Source organism: Monodelphis domestica, chromosome 4 (genome assembly GCF_027887165.1).
Source record: "Monodelphis domestica isolate mMonDom1 chromosome 4, mMonDom1.pri, whole genome shotgun sequence".
NCBI classification, from domain to species: domain Eukaryota; kingdom Metazoa; phylum Chordata; class Mammalia; order Didelphimorphia; family Didelphidae; genus Monodelphis; species Monodelphis domestica.
The window spans coordinates 289,292,847-289,304,904 of NC_077230.1; the positions used below are offsets into that span (position 1 = coordinate 289,292,847).

Sequence of the window (12,058 nt, forward strand, 5' to 3'; positions counted from 1 at the left end):
TATATGAAAATCAATATATTTTAGAAAATTGGGTTATCTCAAAATCTTGATTAAGGAGGTCATTTTAATAGATTTAACTTAAATCTATCCTGCAATCTAGCTACTACTACTGTTTTTATTGACATTTATCCTTTCTTCTATGTAGACCTAAAAGGTCTTCAAAAATAATGGGAGAAAGTGTTCTTTTGACCCTTGTTAGTATTGTTTGTCTGTTCCCATATCCTATTATATGAGTAGAAGCATTTACTTTATTTTTTATCATTTGACTTTCTTCACATTGCATTATTTTAGAAATATATTTCTTGGTTTTCTTATAGAATTAATTTTCTATTTTAATTACATACGTGTTCTATTACACTTATATACCACAATTTATTTAACCATTCCATTGTTGTTGGTAATTTAGTTTGCTTCCAGGTTTTTGCAAATTATATATAAAACTATTCCATGAAAACTTTTTAACAGATAAACTCCCCCCCCCCCCTTTATGAGAATACTTTTAGAACATACTCTCAAAGGCAGAGTATAATAATTATTTTTGTAACTTTTATTTTTGTCTTGTACTGTTAAGTGTGATTTTATTGTCTTAGCTTATTTTTTCCCATAAGAACATATTTCCTTCTCACTGTATAGTGAAAATTAAAAGGGCAACAAAATGTTTGTTCTTTATATATTTTTCAGAAACTTTTTAGAAGTTGCTTTATTTAGTGCTTTATTCAGAAATAATTGACATATTTTATAGATTTTTATGTAAGATTTTGTCCTCCACATTAAAAAAGGATATTTTTAAATAAGAAATTTTAAATTATATTTCAGTGAACATATAGGTTGTTATTGTTTAAAAATTTTTTAAATTCCATTTTGTGCCCAACAAATTTCAGAGGCTTTTCTGAGAATCAGAATTCTCTCTTTTTAGGGGCATGATTTTGATTGATTATTTTCCCCAAAGCTAGTGTCTAGATGCCAATAGCTAAGAAAAATAGCCATAGAGTTAATTTATATTGTATTTCACCTTGTAAAATTTCTCAAATTGATGATAAAATAGTATTAATATAATATGTAATAAAAGTGATAGTCATATTCCATTTTCTATCATCCACTGATTATGACTTTTCATGTTTTTTAATCCATTATTGAATGACTTGCTTTCTCTTGATTGACCAGTTTTTCAGTATTCAAATATTACTAATAATACCATGGAGTATAATTTCACAGACTACTTTGAAATGAAAAAAAATTTTGTTTCTCCTGGTTTCATAAACTTTTTTTTTTAGCTTTCTGGTTCTTTTGGCAATTGTTTTTATGTTGGAAATCAGGTAAAAGAAACTAATGTAGAAGGCAAAATAGGATTTAAGTATTTTTAACCTTTCATATCTTTATTTTATAGAGACTAGTTTTGAATGATGATGACATATTTGAGGCAGACTCTGACAGCGATTGGCAAAGTGAAACAAAAGAGGACGTTTCCCCCAAGAAGAAGAAGAAAAAGTCAAGACACAGAGAAGACAAAAGTCCTGATGATTTGAAAAAGAGAAAATGGAAATCTGCCAAATTTAAAGATAAGTCTAAAACACAAATGGACAGTTCCTCAGAAAATTTGGTTTTTGATTCAAAGTCCAAGAAAAGAACTTTGGAATCAAAAGAGGACTCAAAAGAGTATAAAAAGACCAAAAAAGATGATTTAAAAGAAACAAAGAAAGTAAAAAGGGGTGAAAATAAAGACTCAAGGGGGAAAGTAAGAGATGATTTTAAAGAAAGCAAAAAAAAGAAAGAGAAACTTAGTGAATCTCTGTTAGAATCTGAATCAAGTACATTTGATGATTCACTTTCTCAGTTGGCTGATGATGACAGTGAAGACTTGCCTTCTGATAGCAGAGGAGAGAAACAAAAATTTAAAAGTGGAAAAGATAAGTTAGAACTTGACATAATTCAAGATGTGATTTCTGATAAACAACCAGATGATACAGCAAGTGCTGAAGAAGATATTGATGTCAGAACAAAAAGGAAAAAAAAGAAATTAAAGAAAGTCGATGAATATAAAGAAGAGATTAGAAAAGTAGAAAATAAGGACTTATACTCAGAGAAGAAAAATTTATACAAAAAGCAAAAGAATCAAGAAAAGATCAAAGGCTCTATAGAGGTAGATAAATTAGCACCTACACCTGCTCAAATTCAGAAGAGCACAAAACTGGGTAGTGAAGAACGAGTTCGAAGGTCCACTGATTCAGTTGGGGAGGTAAGTTACTCAGTGCTAGAAGAGGAAAGTTTAAGAATAAAAGGATATTTCTTGAATCAATTGTATGGGGAAAGTAATGTGGGAAGATATTTTTTTTTTGCATTCCGTAGAGAAAACTGAAATAGAAGAAAGAAATCATAGAGGCTGTTTTTCTTGCATGATGTAATCCAGGAATTCTAAGGGTAGTACCATTAAGCTTTACTAATAATTACATTCATAATGATTGACTATTGTGTGCTGGCTACTTATTGCCCCTTTCCTCTAATCTTTTAAAATTTATTTCCATGAGAAGTAAAAAAGGGAGCTATGGACTTCTTGTTTTCTTGTTTTCAAATTTTGTTAGAGAAATAATGAGTTTAGAAAATATATAAACAAAATAATATTCTTATATTACCCGAATGACATTTTACCTTCAAATAAGTGCAATATGGTATACAGCAAAATTAAGCTTAATAGGGCTAGCACATAGGCTTTCTATTTTAGTTTTTGATTGAATAGCTATTAGATAGATTATAGTATTCTTATAAGTATTGAGATTCAGTTTTACTTCTTTCTGCCTTTTACTTTTTTGTCTTTCAACATGACACTGCCTGTTAGATTACTTTAAAGGAAGAAGCTGACAATTGTAAATTCAGTTTTGTTTTTGTCCATTTAAAAATTATGACTATCATTTCTTACTTAAAACAAAATATTTTAATGTGTCTATTCAGCCAAGTAATAAGTTAACATTTATATAGAGCCATACATATATCATCTCATAAGGAGAAGGAACTGAGACAAGCTGGTTTATTTTTAATCTTTCAGTGAATAAATACTATATATTAAAATCAAATGAGATATATTTGTAAAATACCTTGCAAACTCTAAAGCACTCTGTAAATTTTAGCTATTATTATTATGTTCTAAAGGGAAAAATCTTTATCATCAACTTCTTAAGGTCTTCCAATTTATAAAACTCTTCTCTTAAACCTTCTAATAAACTCTTCTCTAAAATTTTAAATCTTAAGTGTTAGAGACAGGAAATAAACACAAATAGACATTTTGAACATTTTTCCCTTAAGTTTTCCAAAAGACTCAATGAAGGAAAATATTCATCATCTTCAACAAGCACAAAGTGATCCTCCTTCTTAACCTGTTAGGACCGAGATGCTTTTCTGCATATAATGAATCTGCATGTAATGTAAAGATACTTCCCTAACCTTTGTTCTGTCAGATTTGAATTTATTCAAATGTGTCTTTGAAGTTACTTGCAAGGATGATAGTGTAGTGGAAGGAGTTGGACTTGAAATCAGAGGACTTGGCTTCAATTTCTGCCAAGCTGTGTAACCTTAGACTTAAGATGTCAGAACATTGGTTTGCTTATCTGTAAAATGGAGATAATAATACTGTTATATATTTTTCAGAAGAATGTTCTAAGGAAAGTGCTTTGCAAACTTTAAAGCACTATAAACACGTGAGCTTTTATGATGATGATGATGATGATTATACCTAGAGAAATGCATGTCTTCTGAAATTCTATTCACATATTTTTTTCTTTTCTGCTTTTTATTCCTTTCCTATATCCCTCTTCAGAAATGCTAGAAAACTAAAAACAACATAGTGTTGATCATTAGGTATATTGCAAATTATTTGCCTCCCCACTTTTCTATACAGGTTGAGTAAAAGTCCATCTAGTAGTTCGTCTAAAATTGACATTGTATGTGTATCTCTGAAAAAAGAATGTCATATGGATGTGATGCCTTTCTGGATCAGAGGCTAGGGTTCCATTAACTATAGACATCTTATTTATCAGAAGGATGCATAGGTACCCCTAACGTCCTGTGTCAACCACAGCACATGTTCTCTCTGCAATTTATACTCATTGCTCTTAGTTCTGTATCTTCTAACAGCAAACAGAACATGTCTTTTCATTCACTCTTTCCCTTAATAGCCCTCCAAGAACTTGAAAGGTGAGTAATGTGTCTTGACTTATTCCCTGAGACTTCTCTTATCTAGGCTTAGCATCCTCAGTTCTTTAACTAATTCTCATTTGACTTAAGCTTGACAAACTTCCCCATCTTGGTTGCCCTCTTTTGTATGTTTTTTCCAGATTTTCAGTGTCCTACCTGAACTATTGTCCCCAGAACCGAGACTCCACATGTGGTATGATTAAGGCAAAGAACAACAGGACCATCACATTCCTTGTCCCAAATGCCTTGTCTTTCTTAATCATTAAATACTTATTAAGCACCTATTATGTGCCAAGCACTGTGCTAGGTGCAAAGAGATACAAAAAGACACAAAAAGTCCCTTCTTTTCAGGAGTTTACAATCTAATGGAGGAGCCCAACATCACATTAGCCTTTTTAGCTATTATACTGTTAATACAAAGTGAGTTTTAAATCTTACCTTTTTCAGACATACCTCTTTTTAGTAATTACTCCCATTTCTGTGACCTTTGGTTTTGATTGTTGAACATTCACCTTATTTTGCACTGTCTTAGGCTCCTTTCACCACTTTCAAGATGTTTCCCCTGTACCCCTTTTTTCTAATTCTAGCTCTGGAACAGTAACCAAATCAATATTGTCATTCCTGGAAAGGACATATTAATCATTTATCCTATAACTCTATTTACCATCTCTCTGACTCCCTTGTCTAAAACAGTCTTCCTTGGCCACTAGTTTTATATATATGTTGGCTTCTCTTGTTAGAATGTAATATGAGAAAATAGCCAAAATATCAGAGTAACAAGAAGAAGTACAGTTGAGTTCTCCCCTATTACTACTCTACAAAGATTTAGAAAATGCAGCAGACTAAATCCTGATTGGGAAACTCCAAGAAAAAAAAATCATAGTGAGTCATTTTTCTACCACAGGTTGGCAAAGAGAGACAGACAAGTCTATAGACACTTGAATAGGGACGGTGCTTAGTGTTTTCTGACGTGTCAGGGCAACAGGGCAAGAGGGGGTCCTGCACCCCTAGAGGAACTTGACGTTGTGTAGGAAGTGGGAATAAGTGCCAGCTGGTAGCTCTACCACTTACTACTCACTGTTGAGTCATAGATTTCTGGAGGGAGTGAGGACTGGGCTTTTGCTGATACCTGAAATAACACAATACCCAGTATCCTGAGAAAGCATCAGGAGGTATAAAGAGGACATAACCAATAACCTAGATATTCCTCCAAAAGTACACTGAACCTGGCCAACAGTTATAAAGTAGGTAGGAAGCATGAGTGAGCAAACAAAAAAATCTTACCATAAAGAGCTTTTTTGTTAATAGGAACACTCAGTACACAAATCTAGAAGAAGAAAATGATTCCAAAATATCTACAAGCAAGCCTTAAAGAAAAACACAGTTTGGGCACAGATTCAACTAGAATTCTTGGAAGAGATGAAGCTAGATTAAAAAAAATTTTTTTTAAAACAAAATGAGAGCGCTTGAGGAAATAATTAGAAAAGAAATGAGAGCTATAAAAGAAAGAATCGGAAAGGGAATTAACAGTTTTACACAGGAGGTACAAAACTTTACCCAAGCAACAGACTCCTTGAAAATTAGAATTGCCCAAATAAAAGTTAATGACTTCATGAAACAAAAAAGAAATATTAAAACAAAGGAAAGAGTGAAAAATTTTTAAAAAAGTATCTTTCTCATAGCAAAGACAACTGACCTGGAAAACAGATTGAGGAGAGATCTTTTAAGAATCATTGGACTACCTGAAATCCATGACCAAAAAAGGGCTTAAGCATATTTTAAGAAATCATAAAACTGCCCAGGCCTCTTAGAACCAGAAAGACTCTACTAGTCATCTCCTGAAAGAAACTCTAACATGAAAACTCCCTAGTAAGAACATAGCCAAAATTCAGAATTTTCCATTCAAAGAAAAAAATATAAGCTGCTGTTGCCTAGAGGGCAGGAACGGTTTTGCTTACTTTGTATTTGTATCTCTAGTGCTTAGCATGGTACCTGGCACAGAATGAGCTCTTAGTAAATGTTGTTTCATTTATTTATCTTAAACTTATAAAGTTATAACCTAAGATTAAGGCTTTACAGTTGTTGCAGTTGAATTTCATCTTTAATGAATAGCCTTTCAAGATCTTTTTGGACCCTAATGCCCTCATCCATTCCAAGAGCCAACTGTCCCAGTTGTTTGTCATATGAATATGCCATCTTTGTCTTAATCAGAATTGTGGATAAAAATGTTAAATGGAACAAACACATTCTTTGGTGACTATTGGAGACTTGCTGCCACATTTACTTTGACCATCAACAACAGTTACTTTGAACGTTGCTTAGGAGTTTTGGTCCCAGATAAGAAACAGTCATGGACTATCAGCTGTGTAATGAATAAGGTGCAATCACAGAAGCAAGTAGTATCTGTGTGGCTCTGACTCTGGGAAGTAGAACAGGGTCTTGGTTCTGCCCACTTGTTCACAATGAAGCCTAGAGGTGAATAACCAAGACAAGAATTCTAGACTAAAAGCCGAGGTGGGGTGGGATGGGGGTGGGAGTGGAGTTTAGTTCTGTCATTCTGAACCTGCAGAGCTTTTCTGCTGATGAAAAATGGATGGATCCAACAGTGGGCTAATGGAATTCCAATCAGGGGCATACCAAATCCCTGGTCAGGAACCTGGCAGACCTTAGGGGGAGGTTCTCCACCTTCTCCCTGGATTGAGCTGCTGTAGGGACACTGAACGCTTGTGGGTTCCCAGCCTGGGCTATTTCTGATACCTGAAATAACACACTACTCAATAGTTTCCCAAGTACATTTTTCCCTGCCCACTAACTGGAGACTGAATTAGTGCTGCTTATTCTCTGAGTTCATAGGATTTTTCCCCTTTAATGAAAAGAAGGATTTATCACTTTTTCCTGCCCATCTTAATTTCTGCATTTGGGAACTTCCAAATGTATGTAAATTTTTTTTCTTCAATTAATAATTCAGGCTCTTAAAGAAAAATAAAAGAGCGCACATGTTAAAAATAAGAATATTATGAACACTGATTGAGAGCAAGATTGGGGATGCTGCAAATTTCAAGTGCCTCAGATCAACAGGGGAGGGATAGGACAGGAGGATGTGTGTCGAGGGAGTTGGGTGTATGAGGCAGGAGATATAGGTAGCAAGAGGAAATGAATAGCTCCAGAGATAGTTTTCCATTTCTGTTTATTAGTTTTCTTTGCCTCTCAAGAGTTCTAGGGTCACAATTGATAAAGAAGCAAGATATTAAATGTTTTTTGCTCTCAGATCTATACTTGGAAGATGAGAAACAAAAGGTTGACTTATTCCATGACTAAGTTTGGGGGTGTTCTAATGGATTTAGGGGCCTAGTCTTTTCTGGCCTCTGAGAAATTTCCAGATCTCATGGCAAAGCAAAGGGTAAAGGTGCTATAGTTTTATTTGTAGCCTGAATTTGTTTATATAACATTCAACCCTCCTGAATAAGTCATCAAAGTCTAAAGCTTGCTTGAAGGTTCAATAAGCATGTTAATCACAACTTTTTAGGATTTCTTTTTGTAGTTCTTGGCATTTACATTATATCACATATTTTGTGTATCATTTTCCTTGCTCTGATTACAGAAGTCTGTGCATCAGTACATAGAAATCATACATGTAAATTCTTCATATTAATACTATCTTATGGAACACTGATTAATATGTCACAACACTGCTATAACAGTTAATTTAACCATTCCTCAGTTCATCTGCAACCACTTTACTTCCATTTGTTTGCTAACCTTCCCCCTCACACAAAAAATGCTTAAGTTTATTTGAATGCATTTGTCCATCTTTGTCTCATGGGAGGAGTACATGTTTAGAAGTGGGATCTTTGAGCTGAAGGGTACAGATATATTTTTAGCATAATTCCAAATTATTTACTAGAATTGTTGGATCAGTTCCCAGCTCCACCTGCTACATGAGTGTACTTATCTTCCCACTGACCCTTCAATATTGACTGTTTCTGTTTTCTGTCATCTTTCCTAATCTGCTTAGGGATGAGGTGAAATCTCAGAATGTTTTTGATGTACATTTTTCTTCTTAGTAGTTATCTGGACTAATCTTTTTTTTTTTTGTTCATAGTTTGTAGTTCTTTCATTTATACTAATTTGTTCATATTTCATCACATACACTTATCCATTGGAGAATGACTGATAGTCTTATGTATTTGTGGTAATTCTCTGTATGTCTTCAGTAACAAACTTTTCTCAGAGATATTTGATGCTAATTGTTATTCCTAATCAATAGTGTTGTTTTTTATACTTGATTTTCCTAGATATTTAAAAACGTTACTTGATAAATTTTGTTTTAACAAATTAGATACTTCTTAAATGCTTTCTTGCCAGATGTAGGTGGTACAGTGGATAGGGGGCTGGTCTTAGAGTCAGAAGACCATAGTTCAAATCTGGTTTCAGATTCTTATTAGCTCTATGATCTTGGGCAAATCTTCTTGACTTTGGTTTGCCTCTGTTTCCTCAACTATGAAATGGGAATAATAATCTTAGTTACCTCCTCGGGTTATTGGGAGGATCAAGTGAAGAAATATTGTAAAGCATTCAGCAAACCTTTAAGTGATATATAAATTCTAGCTATTAAAATGATCAATAAACATCCAAACATATCATCTACAAAGTATATTTACTGAAAGCAGTTACTCGTTAAGAGAGAGAAAAGGGATGTGCCCTTCAGCTTTGACATTACGGTATTCACATGTTTCTCCAAATTATGCATATTTATAACTTAAGATGTGGCAATATTCTCATACATTTATGTATTATGACTTAGCTTGTCCATTCTCCAATTGTTGAGCACCTTGTTTCTTTCCAATTCTTCTCTTATAAGTAATTGTGAATATTTTTCTATGTATGGATCTTTTCCTGCTGTCTATAACTATCTTTAAATGTAGAGTCTCAGTAGTGAAATATCTGAACTAAAATATCAATTGAATTCTAACTTTTCTTCAGTAATTTTTCAGAATTGCCAAAAGTATGAGTATTAAACCAAATTGCTGTTGTAGTATCACTGTCTTGCTGCAATTCCTGTATTGTTTTCCCATCTTTGTAATGTGATGGATGTGTGTTGAAAGACTAGGTTATTTAGTATCACAAAGATATTTTTCTCTCTTACCAAGTAGTAGAAGAGTAGTCCATGGTTGTAGGAAAAGCATGAGAAAAAATTATAAGATTTATAATTCTGTCATAGGAAAACAAAATCCATGGTCTTTATGCCATATTTTTCATTGTTTAAAGAACCTTTTCTGTATATATTGGCACTTTCCAGTTTAAATTTGTGTCTTGCTTTCATTATCAGGAGAAAGAAATAAGGAAAAATGAAGTAAAAGAAAAATATCAAAAACGATATGATTCTGACAAAGAAGAAAGGGGGAAAAAAGAGCAGAAGGGAATAAAGAGTGAGTATAAATATTAGATTTCACATAATTTTTAATGTATGTAATTTATTTGTTAAAATGTTTAGGGGTTTTTTTTAAATACAAGTTGACTCCCTCTCTTTATAGTGCTAAAAATAGAACTAGATATTTTGTTTTCTAAGAAATTATAGAGAATCACATTCACTTTTGTATTTTTGAGGCATTTTAGTATCCTATGCATTTTCTGTGGGGGGTAAAATGAAGGCAATCACATGCCCAATCACCATATTGTATATTAATTGAATAACTGTGTGTTACCTACATTTGGGGACCATCCTAGACATAAGCTATGGGAAAATTTTATTTTGGAAGTTTTTCTGAATTAATGCAAATGGAGCTAGTAAATTAAAAGAAACATCCTTTAAGATCAAATCCCCAGAATGAGATCTAGCCCCCATGTAATCTATGAAGGTGTGGAGTTGGGGTAAAAGGAGAAAATCATGGAGGGTAGAGGCTGGTCACTTTGGTAAGCTTTACTAGATATTGGAAAACCAGTAAAAATATGTTAAACTGTTTTGCAATTCTGGTAATGAATTAAAGGGGTGCATTCCTTTACTCACAGGTAGTTATATTAGAAACTAGAAGCAATAATTTTTCTTAAAGCATCTACAAGCTAGGATTTTGTTTTGCAAAAAGAATTTTTAGTTATATTTATCATAAAACTTTTATTTTGTAATAGCATTTAAAGAAATGAGGAATGCGTTTGATTTATTTACATTAACTCCAGAAGAAAAAAACGACTTTTCAGAGAATAATCAGAAAAGAGAGGAAACATCACTGGATTTTAAATTCACTGAAGACTACAAAACTAAGGAAAATAAGCAATTATACAAGGAGAGGAGAAATACAAGGGATGAGACTGATACATGGACTTATATAGCTGCTGAAGGTGATCAAGAGGTATTAGACAGTGTGTGTCAAATGGATGAAAATTCTGGTAAGTATGATCAAAAGTGAGTCACAGATTTTGAGTCAACCAAAAGCAAACCAAGTTATTTTTTCCCTCACATTTGCTAGTTTTCTTTTTGACTTTAGCTTCCATGTGTAGTCTAGAAAGTAGAGTAATAAGACCTATTTTAAAACACAAACCATTAATTTATGTGGAAGGTGGACATCCTGAGCTCTCTAAGTCAATTAATGGGCTAAAATAAGCATATGTAATGTCCATTATTACAAACTAACAGAAGAAACAATTTGGGGAGGATAAAGGGCAGAAAGAAAGATTTGATTTACCCAGAAGTGGAATTCTATTATATATAAATATATTCATAATTAGTAACAGCTATAGGTCTACAAGAACTTTGTTAGAGTGAATTAAAACCTGGTGGGGTTAATTTGGGAAAATCTCATGAAAGGTATGAAATTGTATCTTTTATTTTTTATCATTAATTTAATTTTTTTGTAAAGATATTTTAACAACTACATGTAATAACAATTTTCCACTTAAGTTTTCTGAAGTTATAAGATCCAAATTGTTTCCATTCTTCTCCCCTTCCCAGAGGCTCTGGTAAGCAATGAAATTGTATATTATTTTTAAGTAAGATGGAGAGAAATGTCTTGATACACAATTTGACAGAAGGACCTTCTAGAGTGTGAGAAAAGCAGTAGAGAAGACTTAAGCAGGCCTAAATAATGCATATGCAAGGATTAGGAAGCTAGTTTACTTGGTTACTCAGAAGAAAGTCTGACCTGGGTTGTGGTAAAAGGTAAGGATGGTAATTAATCAACTTCTCATTGGTAGAAAACCTTAAAGTTAATAGTCTCAAGATTTCATTGAATTTGAAAGGTTATACGGAATAGTTTCCTTATTAAGTGCATGGTTTTTACAAACCTTAAATTTTTGTGGCAAAAAAACCTACCAAACAGTATATATCATATTGTTATTGTTGGGAAAGTCAGTTCATCAGTCATTGTCATTTTCACAGTTTTAATAAGTAGGTGAAACAATTTTTAAATGTACCAAGTACTAATTACTGAATTATTTGAGGCCACCCCAGGATTTACTCCTTTTTCCAACCTAGTCAGATATATCCCAGAGTGCTAATAGTTTTCTAGAGACAGAAATAGTGATACATTTAAATATCATAGGGGGTTGTATTTTTTAAGCTAGAAGAGAACTTAGTCATCTAGTTCAAGTCCTCTCTTTTTTCAGATGAGAAAACTGCTGAGGGCTACAGATGTTAAGTGAAAGGCTTAAGGTCACCCAAGTAATAATTAGCAGAGCTGAGGTTCAAACACTGTCCAAAGGAAAACTCATTTTTTGATTTTTATTTTAAGCAAAGCTTAACAGAGAGAGAAAAGAGAGAATGAATTTGTGTGCATGTGTGTGTGTGTGTGTGTGTGTGTGTGTGTGTGTGTGTAGCAAACAGACTAGAGATTTTACTTTTTAATAAATTTACCCATTTATTAATTTCATGAATTTTATT

General features: G+C 33.0%; 1 protein-coding gene across 2 annotated transcripts in view; it reads left to right on the top strand.

Annotated features, from left to right (window-relative positions):
* The window catches only part of MPHOSPH8 (M-phase phosphoprotein 8), a 79,982-nt gene that overhangs the window by 17,121 nt on the left and 50,803 nt on the right, over positions 1-12,058 (top strand). For both annotated transcript variants that reach the window (XM_003341323.4, XM_056794664.1), the window contains exons 3-5: positions 1,388-2,236; positions 9,515-9,614; positions 10,312-10,569. In XM_003341323.4, coding sequence (XP_003341371.1) covers positions 1,388-2,236; positions 9,515-9,614; positions 10,312-10,569 — 1,207 coding nt within the window. The remainder of the gene's footprint in view (positions 1-1,387; positions 2,237-9,514; positions 9,615-10,311; positions 10,570-12,058) is intronic.